The sequence below is a fragment of the Pangasianodon hypophthalmus genome, chromosome 27 (genome assembly GCF_027358585.1).
Source record: "Pangasianodon hypophthalmus isolate fPanHyp1 chromosome 27, fPanHyp1.pri, whole genome shotgun sequence".
Taxonomy (NCBI): domain Eukaryota; kingdom Metazoa; phylum Chordata; class Actinopteri; order Siluriformes; family Pangasiidae; genus Pangasianodon; species Pangasianodon hypophthalmus.
In genome coordinates, this window is record NC_069736.1 from 14,020,602 (window position 1) to 14,039,153 (window position 18,552).

At 41.8% G+C, this 18,552-nt stretch overlaps 1 protein-coding gene across 1 annotated transcript; it reads right to left on the minus strand.

Moving 5' to 3' along the window:
* Positions 1-150: 150 nt before the first annotated feature.
* castor2 (cytosolic arginine sensor for mTORC1 subunit 2) lies at positions 151-16,446 on the minus strand. The gene is made up of 9 exons (XM_026922406.3): positions 15,930-16,446; positions 9,103-9,173; positions 8,459-8,652; positions 2,569-2,701; positions 2,280-2,403; positions 1,481-1,591; positions 1,116-1,198; positions 874-968; positions 151-576 (listed from the first exon to the last, which is right to left on the minus strand). The coding sequence occupies exons 1-9, from the start codon at positions 16,040-16,042 to the stop codon at positions 511-513; spliced, it is 990 nt and encodes a 329-aa protein (XP_026778207.1). The 5' UTR covers positions 16,043-16,446; the 3' UTR covers positions 151-510.
* Between the last annotated feature and the right edge of the window lie 2,106 nt (positions 16,447-18,552).

Consider the following 18,552-nt stretch of genomic DNA (forward strand, 5'->3'; position numbering starts at 1 on the left):
AATGAATCAGGAATCGTTTTGGTGAGGAGGAGTGGAAAAAAAAAATATTCCCAGCCCACGTCTCAGTAGGCCTTGTTGTCATGGTGAAATGGGGTCTGGAGAAAGTTTAAAAAAAAAAAAAAAAAAAAAAAAAAAGAGAGGGGGGGGGGGGGGGGGGGGGTATAAGGAAGAGGGGGAGAAAGGAGAAAAATCTAACACTGCAGTCACACTAGCTGAGGGTCCCTGTAGAAAAGGATGCACTCTGGAGCAGGAGGCTGAGGGACAGGTATTGGCACAATCAGTCTAATGAAAGTGGGAGAGTGCAACTAAAGCAACCCAGCTAGCTCTCTCTCTCTCTCTCTCTCTCTCTCTCTCACGCACAAACACACACTCACACACACCTTTCATTCTCACCCCCAGCTCCCGTTACCACCACCCCCCACACCCCCTCCCAACAGCAGTCCTCACAAAGCTCTTGGCACTTTTGAAAATGATAATCTAGCAGGGACTCGGAGAGGCTCGTGTCCAATCTCACTGTCCTGTGCTCTCATTGGTCCTCAAGGCTCCGATCACACTCTGGATGTTCTCCTCTGGAACCTGCGGAAAACCAAGATGGCCGACATTAGACATTTCCTATTCAAGGAACTATGGTATTTCTTTTTAGGGGGGGATTTTACCCCAATTTCTTTCAATTTTGGTCATTTGCTTATTCCCATCCAGATGTCAGATACCAACCGGGGAGGGTGTGTAAGCTAACACGTGGCTAACATCAGCCACCCAAACCTTTCAAACTGCTGCTCATGCTGAGTCACAGGGTAGTGTAACACACTCAGAGGAAAGTGCTATCTGCCCTCAAAAAACAGACAAACAAACAAACAGAAAAAAAACACTTACCAGAGCATGGTCAAACTTGAAGGTGCTGATGTAGTAGGCTGGAATGTCAGCTGTTGCCAAAGGTTCAGATATTTGGGCCACAATCCCACATTCGTCTGATGACAAGACAAAAATGAATTATGTGGTTTGCATTCGCTATTCAAAAATCTGCTTTATATTTAGTCAGGGTTTTTCAGCAGGTCAGAGTAATTGGGGCTTTAGCGGAGTTGGTGAGAGATTTGCAGTTGTGTCTTAAAACTCACCAAATCCTAAAGGCTGTCCTCCGATGCGAACCATTTTCCAAAGCTCTCCTGAAGCGCTGGTAAAGAGGACGTTGTTGGGGAACCTAGCAAAATAAACTGGAAGTCAGCACCAGACATGTAACACTGCAAGCCAAAAATATGAAACCACTTATTTATCAAAAACAAAAACTCATGATCATCATGATTCAGCAAACCACTTAAGTTTCTGTGGACGACTCATGTGATTCTATGAAGGCCATTTTCTAATCAGATGCAAGTTTCCATATTCCAGTGCAATCAAACCTCTCACTAGTGATGACACACACACTAACACACACACCTGCCCACCTGTACTAAGAATAATGAAGGTGAGAGACGGGCCTAACCTTCGAGTTGTCTGCTCGTCCATAACCAGGGAGATGTAGCCCTCGATCAGGGAGAAGGAGAAGAAGCGGATGTGTCCTGAATCCTCATTCTGTGCTCCTGCCTCCTTCCCTCTGTCATGAACAAAAGCAACAGCAGGGAATCTCAATATTACGCAACAGACATCCAGTCTAAAGCGCAGCCTGCTTTTCTTACCGCAGTGCAGCGAGGTCAAGAGTTCAGCAAAATTCTGAAATGAGACATGTACCAGAAGAGCAACTCTGCTGAGTGCTTCTTTCTCTTTCTCTAATAAGCGCAGTAATGTAAGTACAGGCTGTCTTTGAAGCTGATTGCTTGTACGTCAGTCAACAGGACTGACAAGAGCTTACACTGCGCAGTCTGTAATTAAATTTGGCAGCGATGGGTTTGTTGCTCTGGCTGTGTAATCAAACATGCTGGACTTGAAATAACACAGAGAGAATGAGGTCAAAGTGTAAAATGTCAGCTTTAATTTGATTTACGTCTCTATCGGATGAGCCATATTGGAATTATAACCATTTACTTACACGCTGCACTATGAGCAAGATCATCGAATGCTAGATCATCTAGTTCAGCAAAGTGGACTTCCTTAAAAATTGACAGCCCAAGTTCTTTCATACATATTCTCTAAAAGCAGTATGGGTACACTGAGGTGGTTTTTTTCCTTCCCGTCTTACTATAAAGCTCTCTTTCAGAGCTCCACCCGTCTATCAGCGCTGCTCTCCTATCAGGCTAGCAGATGGCTCTCAGGGTCGGCCATATGTGAGAAGGCGAGGCTCTTACCCTCCTGAGTAGAACATGACGTCCATGAGCAGGGTGGCCACAGAGGGCAGTGTGTCTGGGTCTAGACTCGTCACGCAGAACATGTTACTGGGACTGGAGAGAGGGTGAATGATGGGACGTGGGACTGAGAGAGAGACAGAGACAGAGAGAAAGAGACAAAGAGACAAAGATGGATGGAAAATGCTATCCAGGCATGCATAGGTTATCAGAGAGCCAAGTGGGGGTCGTTGGTGCCACAAATGAACTCTCATGTCAGCTCAAGCCCCTGTGCATGTAAAGAACTTCTTACCAAGTTTAGGCTTGACGAAACCGTTGGTGACTCCGGAGCAGTTGGCGGCTACCGTCTCTCCGTTGACCACCCTGAGGAGGGTGAACTCGGAGGACAGCGTGTGCATGACCATGGGGAGATCCCTCTCTCGGACCTGGACACAGAGAAACAAACGCAAGAGAGATATGCTTTAGAAAGTCCAAACAGGATTGACATGTTATTGTAATTAACTGTAGTTAAACCACAGGGATGGGGATAATGTTCTTAATGAGAAAGAAACAAGACATTGGGTTACCAAACTGGTGACCAGATTTGTTTGTCTGGACTGTACTTGCATTCCTCTGCATATCGACATTGCTTGTTAGTGTACAAATTCCTGCACATTACTCTTGAATAAGCAAAAATTAGCCTGTTAGCTGCCAAGGTGGATATTCATTCATTCATCTTCAGTAATGACTTTAACCTGGTCAGGGTCATGGATGGGGCACCAGTGCATCATAGGCACCATGCACACACATTTTCATACCTAGGGGCACTCAGAATCACCAAACCACCTTCCATCATGTTTTTAGGAGATGGGAGGAAGCCAGAGAACCTGGAGGAAACCAAAAGAACCCAAAGGTAACCAACACTACTTGGGGAGAACATGCAAAACTCAGACAATAGTCTGAGTTCAGGATTGACCTGGGGACCCTGGAGCTGTGACACGGCAATATATACATGGCAACTCTCTGGCAACCAAAAGAACATAATTGTGGAGAAAAAGAACTTCCGAAGATGTTGTGTGGAGGCCTCATTCTCTGTGTTACACAAATGGCAGGTGGAAGAACGTAGTGGGTGAACACACAAGCCTGTGATTAGAGCAATAACACTGCCAAATGCAGGCAGTATGGAGATTTGTAAGCTTGCCAAGATGTTTAAGCTTCTCATAACCCTTGTGAACTTTGTTTCACTAAGTCCTTACACGCCAGGGTCCCCGGTTCCATCCTGAGCTCGGATTACTTTCTGTATCGAGTTTCACATTTACCTCTGACGCTTTTATCCAATGTGAGACAGGGTACAACTGAGCACTTGAGGGTTAAGGTTCTCTGGTTTCCAAGTAAATTGCCCCTAGGTGTGAATGTGTGTGCATGGTGCCCTGAGATAGACTGGCGTTCTCTTCCAGGGTGTATCCCTGCCTTGCACCCAGTGCTCCGGATCCCCTTACTGAAGATGTACTGAAGATGAATGAACAAAGTCTAATGATGGTTCTCAATAAATTTACTACGAAAAAAAGAAGACAGTTGCATACACCATGTTTGTTTCTGCTGGTACTACATTTGGGCAAGGTCTTGTCCTGAGACAGAATTTCCACCTGCCCTTAAGCTGGTTTTCATCCATGTTGTTCCTGTTGCAAATGTTGTCAAGAATGTCAACACAGTGAATGATCTGTTTTAATCTTACATACCAAGTCACGTGTCCAGAAATTTATTGGATTTGTGACACCAGTCCAGTTAATTGCAGGAATGCATGTGGGAATTTTCTTTGTTGTTCAAAGTGTAGAAAACCTTTCCCATCAAATTTGAGCTGCTTGTCTGAACAAAGCTTCAGCTGTGTATCATCTCTCATCTTATCTCATTGGAAAATAGCTGGTGATTTAAATCAGGTGTATGAGATTAGAGGAAAAACAAATTTGCACAGGGCATGAGGGCACCATATCCGGGACTGAGAGCCATTAAATTAAACCAAGATAAAGGGATAATGTTAGTGTGGCTAACAATGAACTACGCTAGTGCTAGCTGTCCCTCACTGTTTACTGCAAAACACATTATATCAGACGTTTACACCCTACAGCCATTTGCTTTAAAAACAAAAACACACACACACACATTACTAGTATAGGAGGCTATGTGTATATTGACTTAAAAAAAAAAAAAAGAAAAAAAAAGCACAATCACTTGGTATGAAAAGGCACTCAGTAGTCCTACACTATGTTTAAAGGATTAGTTACACTGCTTTGACACAATTGTTAGGTTCCTTGCTATGTTTCCGCCAGTGTTCCTGTAATCTGAGCTGTCAATTTAGTCAGCACATTGATATCAAGCATTCTGAGGAGTTACTAAACTTGACTGTGCAGTGAATTTCCAGTGAAGAGTGTCTCTGTTAAGGAAATAACAAGTGTCCACTCACCAGGCCTGTGTAAGTGAGAAACTCACACACACATTTGCATTTCAAACAACAGCAAAATCTCCCAAATGCATTACAGAGAAAAGAAGAAAAACACACTCAAGGATGTCTTGAGCAAACAATTGGACTGAAATTCAAATATTTCCTACAGAGCCCATGCAAAACAGACTCGGTAGACAGGGGGAGAGAGAGAGAGGGGAAGAGGGGGAAAAAAAAAAAAAAAAAAAAAAAAGTTTCAAGGACAACCCCTGTGGATCTCCTTTCTGTACGGGCTATTTTGTCAGCATAGGAAAAGCAATACAATATCCCCGACGGCTACATCTGACTATCATTAACTTCTGAAAAGCAAATATTTCCAAGAGAAAAATAGTCACCCTGAACCTTTTTTTCCCATTTTGCAGTACAGAGCCTCACAAGAGAGATTGCAGTTCCACAAGCAATAGAAAAATAGGTCGGATCTGGGCTGCAGAAATATATAAACAAATACTAAAACAAGTGAGAAACATGGGCGTCGGTTTTGTCTCCCGGCCCGATGAGTCAGATAAAGGGGTTCACTTGGGCCCAGCTCCCGAGGCTAGGACAGGCCCTGCTATTTATAAAACGCACACAAACCCCGGGGTGAGGAGCTGGAGAAGCAAAGGGGATCTGCACTGGCCCGAGTCAGAGAGGTGGATGAACAACAACAACCCCCCTAACCCCCTCTTTAACAACCTTTCATTGCTCCCTCCCCCAAAAAGGCTGTGGGCCAGGAGAACGTTCCGGTGAATTCCAGCAAGAGGCCATGCTGATCCTCTTTACATAACCACCTCCAGATTACCATCAGCTTCGTCTTTTTTTATTTTCATAAACAGGTCCTGGAGAGCGTGCGGGCTGTGGGGGAGGGGGCATAGAAGGAGAGAGAGAGAGAGAGAGAGAGAGAGAGAGAGAATATAGCTGATAAGTGTGTGTGCGCAGGGAAAGGAGATTCACACAGTCGCTATACACAAAGAGAAAAATGTGCTGAGATGACAAGCACGAGCAGTTGTCATAGTGGACAAGTCTGGGCGTCTTGCCTTTTTCTATTCTTCTAGCTCAATGGGCACTTGTTCTTTCTTCAACAATCAAATAAATTTTAGCTGAGACATCAGCATATTTTCCCATGTAATATGCTTAAATTACAGATTTCATATGCATGGCAGGAAGAGGCTGCTTATTTTTCATAAAACAGTAAGGGATTGAGGAAAACACATCCCGGGACATGCCGCGTCTCAAACGGCGCACTTTGGCTAACTTCAGTGCGAGTAATGCAATGTGGTGTTCACGCTGGGAAATAAGTGTACCATTACTATCCGAAAGAAATACGACAACCACCACAAAATGAAGCGCTGTACACGTTACACTAATTGTCCGCAGTCTGCTTGATGTACCTGAGCCACCAGAGGGCACTGCGAGTTATATTTAGCTGAAAGGCTGCTACACCGCGGATTCAATCAAGGAGCAACAATTTAAAGCAGACATTTAAAACCTAAAATGGCTCCTTTTACTACCCTACAGAAATGAGGTACATGGTGTTCTGACCAAAGTCAGACCATGAAGGCAATTAGTAATTAGTTAACTATGTTGTCTTAAATGAGGCAGAATGTTAAAACTCGGCAGTTCTGCGGTCCTCCAGGACTGGAGTCTGAAACCCCTGACCCAGACAATCCAATATTCTAGATGAAACATTTCAACTGTTCCGATCAAAACGCTGACCTCTACAATGAAGCACCTCTTTGCGTTCCCCTGTGTGCCTTTCAGCCGGGACTAGATGTCTATTCTACTGTGAAATGCACTGTGCAAGCAGAACTGTTAACAGTGAGAATATACAGCCCTGCATGTAGAATATGCAAGGAATTTGACAGTCAGATTTGTGTATGCATTAACTGGAATAAGTTCGAAAAACACAACTACAGCAGCGAAAAATCATGAAATGTTTTGGCAAAACGTTATACAGGTTTCTGGTGTTCAGTGAGCCATGACGTAGATGCTGCCTTCGATACTGGCTTTTTTTTTCCCTCTCTTAACATTATACCACAGCATTCTCAAATTCTCGAATCTGATTGGTCAGAAGGTGTCGATTAATTTTCTATAACAGCAGTTCTGACAATAGTTCCGGCTACAAGGTTTATATTAAGGAGCTCGTTCTTACTATAACTTCTATAGTAACCATTTACACCGGGACTTGTATGGTAAGTGGATTAAAGAAAATGTGTAACTCTTGATATGGTGATGTTTTCTGTAAAGAGACATTTATTTAACATGGAAGGAGTCTCCAGTTTCAGCACTTTGTAACAGTCAGGTTTAAAGCTCTAACTTGGTAACATGGCTACATTTTTTTTGTCTTATTAACTTCAAGACAAAGAAAAAAAAAAAAAAAAAGAGGCTGGTGAGAAAACGACTATTTATAGCTGTAATACTGAAAGTTAATTTGTTCTGCAGACATTCCACAACATTAAACGTAAGTATAAACGGATAAAAAAAAATGACATCTCGTTTTTTAATAAATACTAAATTGTTTTCATTGGCAAATTGCTGTGGTATAAGAGGAATAAAGCACTTTGGGGTGGTAATGATAATGACACACAACCCCACTGCTGATTATTTTCCTGTAAAAGCATGCCCCGTTGTTTTATTCCTTACTTATTGCATTATTCGGATTTAAATTACACAAGAAAAACACTATAAACAAATATTTCATAAATGAAATGTTCCATAATATCCACTTTAATCAGTGTCAAAGTTCTTTGGCATGTACTCTATTTCTGGCTGGAAGAACATGAAGACTCAGCAGCCCTGCATTCCAATAAATTTAACACACCCCCGTTAATTTCCCCTCCTGACTCGGAAGTGTGTATCAGCTACAAAGCAGCCGCTTGTAAAAAACTGAGGAGTTGTAACAGGCAGAGATAATAGGGATAACAATAGTAATTAACAGACTATAGCTCAGCTTTGTTGATCTCTGGCTGTCTCATAATTTAGTGTCTTAGAAGCTCTTCTATCACTCCAGGTCTCAGGGAGGAAACAGTCACAGTCTCGCTTTGAATGGGGCATAAATCATGGCTTGGCCAAGATAGCTACATGCGTTATCAGAAAGTCAAAAGTTCATATTTTCTGCTGCCATTTTTGTCCTGACTGGTTACTAAGTTGATACACTGGATTATAGGACATGTAGAAAAGCAAATAACTGATATACTCTGCTTTGAAAAAAAAAAAAAAAATCTAACTATCTATTTTCAGAATGTTTCTGAAAATTCATCTGCATTCTTTGCAAATGTGGACAATGCCTTCCTGTCTTCGACTACAGCCTGAGTAGGCAGCATTTTCCACTTTTTGGAATATTTGGCCACATGATTTAGTGAAACCTGATTTAAATTCATTGAGTCAGATGTTCTGAAGTTTCAAGGATTTCAATGCCTCTGGTATGTGAACTAGCCAACAGAAATAAAGGAAGCTTGTGCTGAAGTCAGCAGCATTGTTGACTCCAATCCTCAAGCCTCTACAAGGAACCTAACTAACTTTAAATTTCACTGCAGCTCATAAAACGTTACAACAACCCTTAAGATGGCAACAGAGATTCCTCTAAGAGGTAACAGCAAGAAGATATTGACACTTGTTGGCAGGGAAATAAAAAAAAGTCAATGGCAAAGTTAGATTTGTACTTAAATAAAATGAGATATTTGTAGGAAATAGTGCAGCTCTGGAATATCCTGTTAACTCTGCGACTCACCAGAATGAAGTCCGTTTGGTAGGTGGACAGCATGAAGACGGAGATGTTGTGGTCGGCCAGGGGGGCAATGACGGACTTGGCGATTTTGGTCACGCCGATTGGCTGAGAGCTGGTGGCGCTGCCGCCCCCCGACACCACGTTGAGAGCTAACCATGTCGCGTCCGCTACGCTGAGATATTCCGACTCGGGCAGTTCTGAAAAAGAGGCAGAAGAGTCACTGAAGTGTAGCAGAAGCTAGAGGAGTTTAATACCTTTAACCTTTTGAATGAATGAGGTCAATAAACCACCTAGAAGTAGCGCACAGGAAATTATGGCTTTGTTCATCTCCACACCAACGAACAGCATTTTTAATAGATGTGGGTCATAACCTTTTTCATCGTCAACGTGGTTAGAATACCTGCACCTGCTTCATGACCCACAGCCACCGGTATCCATGGTGACCCTGGCAACCCGGGTGTAATGACACACATTCACTCAGTCAACCACAAACCAAACGGGCTGACAGCTTGGCCTCGGTTAACCCGTAATGGAAGCGAAGTGGCTGATGAAGCAATATGTGGTCAAACATTGCCAGTGAGTAGAGATGGGGGAGGATGTGTGATCTTTCTTTTCTGCCAATGAAGCTCAAGAACCACCAAACGTACCTTTAAAGCCATCTTCGTCAACTATGATGGTGTAATCCTCGGGGGTTTCGGTCAAACTGAAGAACTTGCATCTGTAGAGGAGGAAAGGGAGACAAATGTGTTTATATCTGGACGCGCATCAAGTTCAGAATTTCTGAAATGCATTGCCAATATTCTGGAACGCTATGATGGTGTGGTGAACCACACACAAACACACACAAAGAAAACTTGCTGAGTATGGGGTCCGGGGTCCAAGCGTTCCTGTGCTATTATGAGAAAGCCAAGCACATGCTACATGACTTTCAAAAACTCTGAATCATTGACTCACTCTCACACTACACGAGTTTAATTGCTTGCGATCATTCGTTTGGTGGATGTAGGGTTGTGCACACACTACACAATCTTTGATAGCAGACAAGAGCGCTGGATCCCAGAAAAATCCCGCTTTTCCATGGAAATAAATGTGAGAGTCTGTCATGTCACTATGTGTACAGAAACAAGAAAAGAGAGACATAGGGGGGAAAAAGTGAAGCAAATACTGATTGGGAAGGATTGTCTGTTCTGCAAAGAGAACTGGAGGTATAGTGCAAAAAAGGAGCTATTTTTATACCGTCTTGTTTGTCTGTTTAGTTGGTGAGCCCCAAAATTAGTCGGTGACTGGGAAATGGGGGGTAAAATGGTGGCAGACAGCAGACACAGATCACAAAACACATGTGAATACTTCTCTGTGATAATTACATACTAACAGCTCTTGTTTAACAACCATCCAGCCTCCTATACGAGGGAACTAGATCTACGGAGCAAACTTTAATCATACAGTCTTAAAAAAAAAAAAAAAAAAATGCTAAATGTTACTGCATTAACTGTGAAGTCTATTTTTACATTGCTCGAGAGATATTGCAAAACAGAACAGTATTTGAATACATTTGCCACATGACTCGGCCTATGCAAACAGAACCCATCACACACACACACACACACACACACACGTCAGGGTGCCAGGCACCTTTTTATGCCACTCGTAAAACCAGACCCAAGATACAGGGTGAGGGGAGTACTTATTTATGGCCTTTCAAATCAGCCCCCATATTATTTTTCCTCTCAGAAGGGGTGGAGGGGTATACCAGGAGGATTGTTGATTCTGGAGAGCAGGATCTTATCTGATGCTGCCAAAATAGGGCAGAATGTCTCAAAGGGGTTTTGTTAGCTGTTGGGAAGCTCTCACGGCGCACGACCAGGTCTTTTCAAAATCGCCCGAGGGGAAGCACTGTGTTGAGGAAAGGTGTTTACAGTCTAAAGTGAAAAGAAAAGCACCTGGTGTTGAGTAATTCTGCGCGTATATGGTCGCTTACGCATCAACAACACTGGTAAAATTCTCAATTTTCAAAATGTTAGAGGCAAGTAAGAGAGAGGCAGTGAACCTGCTGGCCATTGAATCAGACAACTGGAGCAACAAATCTTCTCCTTTGTGACTCACATACTTGACAACATGATAATCCAAAACCTAATTAAATAGGCTTATTCCTTTCGCTGCCTTAAAGGTAAAATCCACCCTGAGTGCCTTGCAAATTCATTTTTTTAACGATATTCTGAGTTGTCTCTTTTTAGTTCAAATCAACAACATGGTCTGTTTGCATTTTCTTATACTGTAAAGAGGTGCTACTTTGGGAGTTACACTGGGTTGAGGAGACCTTCCCGACTTTCCGAGTTGAGGGGGGTATTTTCTTTGGTCTTCCCGAGCCAGAGGTTGGAAATTCTGACTTATGAGTTTTAGTCGAATGTGGCATTAAGCCCTCGCTTCATCTCTACCTAAAGAGAGCGATGCAACAGCACTTTAGTCTGTCCAGCTCTCTCACCTCCTAACCTGTACACTTTGCTCAAACAGATCAGCTTCCATAAGCTTCAACATTCACGTCAATACTCGCACTCGTCATCTCATAGACTGCTAACTAGATGTTGGCTGTCTCCACTACCCAACTACTCCTACTCTGAATTTCTCTGAAAAATGGTGAGTGAGAAAAGAAGCTTTCGCTCTTTGGATTTTAGGAGCTAACACCTAAAAATGAGTGTTATCACTTATGTTTGAAATCGTTTCTTTCTTTTTTCCCCTCCTATCAGACTAGCTAGCTAGAGATGTCTGCCTGTGACGTCGGAGCGACAAACAACCACGAACTTCAACTGGAAACAACAGCATGAAAATACAGCACCAAGCACCAAATTATCACCAGAATCGCTAATCACGTCACAAATATTTCGATATAAACATATTTAATGTGTTTCTGCGTGGAGTTGTTCTTTTAAATCCAGCTAGAACTAGAATTAACAGCTACAATTACTAATCAAAATGTTTGATTTGAAGTTTTTTGCCGATTATATTATTTCTCAGTGCATTTTAAGAAAGGGCCCTGGAACTGCATCTCACTTGTTGCTAAAATCCACCATGTTGCATTGTGGGTGTGTATACACAACTCGGACACGAAAATTCAAAATCAAACAGTGCTTCAGTGTTGTGCACGAACAGACAGGGGGGGTCTTGCGTTACACTTCGTCCCCGATGACACAGCTGAATTTCCCTTTTGATGACGTCAGCTAAAACAGTGAGGCAGCTAATTGCACGAGAGCCCTCAACAGCATTGTGAACGGTAAGCGGCTCTCGCCACACCCCTCCTCACACACTGGGCTGTCACCGCTCGCATTCGACACCACCGCGAGACACTTCGCAGAGAACGCAGAAAGCAAACAAACAAGCAAACACACACCATCTGCCAAGGCAGGTATGCGGAATTATTCAGTCTTTAAAAAACAGGAGAAAGGGTCTGTCAAAGGAAGTTATGTTAAATCATGTTATTATACTATACCAAAAAGCCACTGAAAACACACCCCAGAGCCTGTGGAGCAAAAAAAAAAAAAAAAAAAGAGCCGACACAATAGTCGACTCTGAAGACACACTGTTCACAGCTAGATACAAGACCACAGGCTGCATTTGCTGGCAGAAGGAATCCGAAAACAAGTCTCCCTTCTTGCTCGAGCTTGTTTTTAATAGCCTTTTCCTGTGACAGAAGAGGAACTCGCAAATTTACATCTCTCAATGTCTGTCAGCTGCTGTCTCTTTCTCAGACACTAGTGTGCATCAAGAATGGAGAATTTTATTTTCAATTCCCTTTTGTTTTCCAGAAGGGATGTTTGCTTTTTCCCTTGAATGATATCATCGTCATGGTAGGAATGGGACTGAAATGGAATAAAAAATAAATAAACAAAAACGCTATGATCTTGCTGGAAAAATTGGGAAAAGGGTTACGCTTCTTGAAATAAAAAAAATAAAAAAATCAGTATGTAGCTCTGGGCACATGGAATCCGCCAAGTGCTGATAGGACTGATCCATAAACAAACAAGGACACCAGAGTGATGTACTATCTTGAAAGACTCGGTATCTCAACGTCATATCGCCTCCAGATAAATACTAAATCTCATCAAGACTCTCACACACACACACACACACACAGAGCCCAAGTTCCGTTTCCATGGGCTGCCTGATAACATCCAATCATCGAAATACCAGCAGGTTTGTTCATCGAAGGATTGGGACTGAGAACGATTTCAGTGTCCAAGGCCTGGCTTAATCTGCATTCAGAATCGAAAAAAAAAGAAAAGAAAAACCCCTGGGCCCATTATGCATTAGCTGAGTGACTAACAGGACTGTATTACTTGGAGCGGGGGAGCCTTTAACTCCACCTACGCTCACTTTAAAAGGGCTCATTAGGGCTCCGGCTCACGCCTCGCTAAATCCAGGAGAGGAGATGGCCTCCAGGACCGTGTGTCCGCAAACACAACGAGAAGGCAGTAAACAGTACGGATGCACAGAATCTTCTGCAGAGAAGCAGCGAATCAGTGTGAAGCAGGTTTTAAAGCCTGATAAGCCGAGGGCCACTACACGCTGCTGCATGCCACTGTTAAATAATGTCCACACTATTAAATGTCCAAATCAGTAGGACTGGAGGTCGAGCTGGCTGATGTGAAGCCCTAATCACGATAAATTACGCCACGATACACTTTTTGAGCGCATCAGAATATTTCCAACACTCAGCAGTTTTGACTGCACTGTCTAAAACAAGACAATGGTATCTGACCGGGTGTACAAATCATTCATTTTAATTTTTTTTTTGTTCCTTGGGCAGTTATGGCTGGGGATGAAACACGTGATGTAATTTCAGGTTAATTCTAACTCACTCATTTATTAAAAAAAAAAAAAAAAAAAACACAAAAGAAAAAGCATGAGTTGTCATTTTTTCCCCACATGCTTATTTATACCCATCAATATATAAATCAATACACACATCTAAAATACCTGAACTAAACACACAGCCAGAATTAGAAATGCTCAGTAATACATGATTGATGATTAAAATATATACCAGGGTTCTAGCTGAGCTTGTGTCTGGGCTATATGTGGGCTGAGGGTTGGGATGGTTGACATTTTAATGCATCGATATCAACCATCTTTCTGAATCTCTCAGTACTTCAAGAAGGTTAAACACTTAACACGGTTCTGTTAAAAGCAGTGAGGATGTTACTTCAACCTGAGCAAAACTGAATATTGTGATGCATAATGAAAATAGTTAGGTATTATGAGATACAGTATGTTTTTGCCATATCTCCCACCACGACTATGAAGCTTGATATAAAATTATCATATGATCTGATCATGCTATTGTATATATAAGACATACGTGTATAAAACACTTTGCGGCATCCTGTTTTAGGAAAATAATCAACAACAGGGCGGTTATCTCGACACCAATAACAGCATGTCCCGAAGAGTTTTATTCCTCTTATACAACAGCAGTTAGTCAACGATTATCATTTTTTATTTATTAAACAAAACATTGTACTTTTAACCATTTATAGTTACGCTTCAATGTTGTGGCACATCCGTGAGACAACTGAGTTCCTGCTCTCACTTAAGATAGAAAGAGTCGCTTCACCACCAGTATCTCACTCTCTCTCTCTCTCTCTCTCACACTCTTTCCTCCCAAAATAACACAGTGACACTGGAGACTCCTTCCAAGAAATATTAAACAAACATCTCCTCACAGAAAACCTCCCCATATCAATGACTAATAATAATCTGTTCCTTATTATCCTGAGAGCAGAGGTGTCCCTGTGAACGAGCTGTTACTATAGAAACCTATTAGAATTAGAAAGTTATTATTATAAACTTGACGCTAACGTTAGTGTCAGAGATGGTGTTGTACAAAATGAATCGAGTATTCTACAGCCCTGTGGTATAAATTTCATTACTTAAAAATAGCTTGCAACTGGCGAGCAGAATTATGGGATCGACTTCTCTGGGAAAGATATACATGATGGCTGGGCAAAAAAAAGAATAATAAGGAATGTTATATGGTTAACAAAGATTATTTTAGAATCCCAGACATCGCTCAATAAAACAGCGTGAGGAGGTGATGATAATATTATAACAATATATCATGCCACTGATGATCGGTGCAGGAAGGAAGGTAGAGGAAGGAAAGGAAGGAAAGAAGGAAGGTGGAAGAAGGAAAGAATGAAGGAAGGAAGGTAGAGAAAGGAAAGGAGAGGAAGGAAAGAAGGAAGGAAGGTAGAGGAAAGAAAGGAAGGAAGGTGGAGGAAGGAAGGTAGAGGAAGGGAGGAAGGAAAGGAATCAAGGTAGAGGAAGGAAAGGAAGGAAGGTAGAGGAAGAAAAGGAAGGAAGGTAGAGGAAGAAAAGGAAGGAAGGTAGAGGAAGAAAAGGAAGGAAGGTAGAGGAAGGAAAGGAAGGCAGAGGAAGGAAAGAATGAAAGAAGGAAGGCGGAGGAAGGTGGAGGAAGGAAAGGAAGGAAGATAGAGGAAGGAAAGAAGGAAGGTAGAGGAAGAAAAGGAAGGTAGGTAGAGGAAGAAAAGGAAGGCAGAGGAAGGAAAGAATGAAGCAAGGGATGAAGGTAGAGGAAGGAAGGAAGGAAGGAAAGAAGGAAGGAAGGCAGATGAAGGAAAGAAGGAAGGAAGGTAGAGGAAGGAAAGAAGGAAGGAAGGTAAAGGAAGGAAGAGGAAGGGAGGAAAGTAGACGAAGGTGCAGCAAACACCTCTAGAGCTCTCTTTTTTCCCCGCTCCTGCTTCTTTTTTTTCCTCTTTTTCACTGCAGTTGTTTACAGCTTTCCGGCAGCCATGCAGCACAGAGGAAGGGTGAACATGGTGCAGGGGAATAATGTAGAAGCTGGGCTTTAAGGAGGAAAATAAACCTGAGATTGACACAATGACGAATCTGCTAAAGCGTGATCACCCAATGAAGAGTTCAAATCAAAAGCTCAAACGAAGGCGTGCTGAAAACGAAGAGAGAGAAAAAAGAAATGAAAGCAGCACTGTTTTTTTTTTTTTTTTAACGGAGGGGAAAAATAAGACAAGCTGCACGCCTGCCACACACACACACACACACACACACACACACCTTTAACCTGCTAGTTCATTAATATGAAATAGAGGAAGGACAGAGAGGGGAATAATAACAAAACAAAACAAAACCAGGTTCATGCAGCAAGAATGACTGTTTTATTCACTGACAATGCAGCAGGAGAAGGAAGAAGTTTGGGGATGGAAGGGTAAAAATTGTGTGTGTGTGTGTGTGTGTGAGAGAGAGAAACAGAGAGAGAGACAGAGAGATACACAGCTAGCTGTTTAGCACACTGGCCTGAAGCCACTCAGGATGCGATTATACAAACAATTTCCATGTTTTTGCGCTTTGACATTCATTTCGACGACACATACACACTCTCACACACACGCTCTCTCTGTCTCTCTCTCTCTCTCTCACACACACACACACACACACTACTCACCTTGTTTTTGAAGGCAGGAAAGCGAGTTTGATTAATCCGTGAGTGCAAATCTGGATGCCTTCTTTTGCTATACTGGCTACTTTCAGGCTGTGCTCTAAAATGTGCAGTTCCATCTTTTGCGTCTTCTCATTTGGGGCACAGCTAAAACAGATAAACGACTATTCTACTTGTGTGTGTACATGTAGATGTAGATATAAAAAAGGCAAAGAAAAAAAATACTAAATAAATAAATAAATAAATAACTCGAGCTGTAAGCAAAATGGAACGGGTTTAATAAGAACCTTCAAACGGAGCGGAAAAAAAGGGTGGCGAAGAAAAAAAAATAGGGAAAGTTGTGCACTGAAAAGAGAAAGAATAGAAAAAAGAGAGAGAGAGAAAGACGGAGAAGCAAAGGTGAAATAAAAAAGCAAAGCACAACGAGGTAAAAAACGGGAAAGGGAGAAAAGAGAGGACTGTCTGCCTCCCCCCGTGTTTCCACTCCAGCGGGGATTGGAACAGTCCGGCAGCTGGCTGCACTGAAACAAACAACCTGTCACTCAAACGCACGAGGGGCGTGGCCACAGCCAGGAGAGCTGCATGAAGGGAAGCGTAGTTCAGCCCCGTAAACCGTAAATCACCATAAAGCTCTACATTCTGTGGTTTGTAGACACCTGACTGTCACATTTATACATTTTCACGTATGTCACATTGACTTTTGGTGATATAGTGTAGCTGTAATGCTTTTAGGAAACAACCTAAACAATGAATTCATTAAAGCATCAGTGAAATCTCTGAGCAGCCTTGCTAACTAGTTTTTAGTCTAAGCCCCTCCCACTTTTGGAACTTTGCGTAGCTACGTGGAAATGGAGTTTGTGACGTAAGGAATAAAACATGACTGGACATGTTGTGACATGCCTTTTCCTATGACTGCACATGTTTTATTCCTGTTATACCACAGCCATCTGTCAACCACTACATGTTTTTTTTTTAATAATTAAAAAATTACACTTCATACTTTTTTACTTTTATTTGTTCATTCTTACATTTAATGTTGTGGAATGTCCGAGAAACAAGTTACATCCTGCTGTCACTCCAGCAACCTCCCGTGACGTTAATAAGACAAACAAGTAGAGCTTACAATGATAATTTCACATAAATATTACGAACAATCGACCGACCTCTCGTTCTCGAGATGTTGCGCTAACGAGAATCTCAGACGGACGGACAACCTGAAAACATTACAAAGTAACCGAAGTGAACATACTGACACTGGAGACTCCTTCCATAGACGTTCAGTCACCATATCAACAACTGTTAAATAACAGCACATATTTAAAATTAATGTATAATTTACGATTAGATTATGTGGTGTCTCCACCATGTGTCAGTTGTTACTATAGAAACGATAACGTACTATAATGCGCACATTAATCTAAACCTGTGGTTTTATTAGAATTGCAGTTACATTCAAGTGCACGGTATTTATACATGTACCTTCAATATATTTATATTTATTTATATTTAACCAGTATTTATATTTATATTATTAAGGTTTGGCTTAACCCATTCAACATGACCTGTCTTAAATATAAATATATACTAACTTATAACAGCTATAACAATTTCTTTCTTCAGATGATATCTAGGATAACCTGAGTCTTTATTATCTTTTTCCAACGCTTACTTTTGCATTGATTGCATCACTTTTTGGTTTTCTGAACTTCTTTGTATTTACTGTTTACTCACTTAGGTGTGAATTGTCCTTTTTGTTAGTGCCTGAGACGCTCCTCCCACGTCTCCCAGAACATCTGATATCGTTTGTCCACTTTTCTGGCCACGAGCTTCAGAATCTTCTTGCAATCTGATTGGATCTCCCTGACGCAATGAGCTTTTTATCTTTCATCCTTTTTCATCTTTAAAAGATAATCAATGCGGGGAAAGCTTTTTGATTGGTTGTCTGCCATGGCAGTCAAACAGCCTCTTTACGCGAAAGTAGATGGTTCTTGGCCATGAAACGAACCAGAATTTCTAGCTAATGCTAGTCTGGCACTTTCACAACTTTCAGGTTACAGATCCTTACAGATTCCACACATACTTCTACTGTTTTTGTTAGTCGCTGTGGCATCTAACAAACGACTCAAAGTAAACGTAAATCGTAATCTCCACCACTGTAACTTTTTTTTAAAAAGTTAGACTTACTGTTCTCCAATATGAGAGCCACATGTAGTACGAAACCATACGTTTTTCCAAATAAGTAGTCATTAGGTATTAATTCCTTGCATTTATTTTATAACCAAGGACACTTTTTGAAAACACCCCTTTGCCTTGAATTATCATTGCTAGATTATCAATCCTTTGATGAAACCCTGCCAAGTATTACTTTATGAAAAACATACATGAACAAGGCATAATGATGTCCAACATTACTGATTTAATTCCCAGTTCTGACCATCATGTCACTGTTAAAAAGGAAGGCAGTAGTTTAATAATTCACAGGTCATGTCAGGCTGGTAATCAGGCTTTCTGCCACACAGGGTCATAAACACAGGCCTTCTTTGTGTGCAGCAGTGATAAGATCCTGGGGCCAATTTGATCTCCCAAACAAGCTAAATCATGCATCGGATCGGTTCAAAGGACAGCCGTC

What these genes read in the sequence shown, in the direction of transcription:
- castor2 (XM_026922406.3), bottom strand. Translation starts at nt 16,042, where the DNA reads ATGGAACTGCACATTTTAGAGCACAGCCTGAAAGTAGCCAGTATAGCA. An exon ending in TTTCGTCAAGCCTAAACTTG is followed by an intron (nt 2,404 to 2,568) that starts GTAAGAAGTTCT and finishes TCTCTCTCTCAG; the next exon opens with TCCCACGTCCCATCATTCAC. An exon ending in GTCATGTTCTACTCAGGAGG is followed by an intron (nt 1,592 to 2,279) that starts GTAAGAGCCTCG and finishes TGTTCATGACAG; the next exon opens with AGGGAAGGAGGCAGGAGCAC.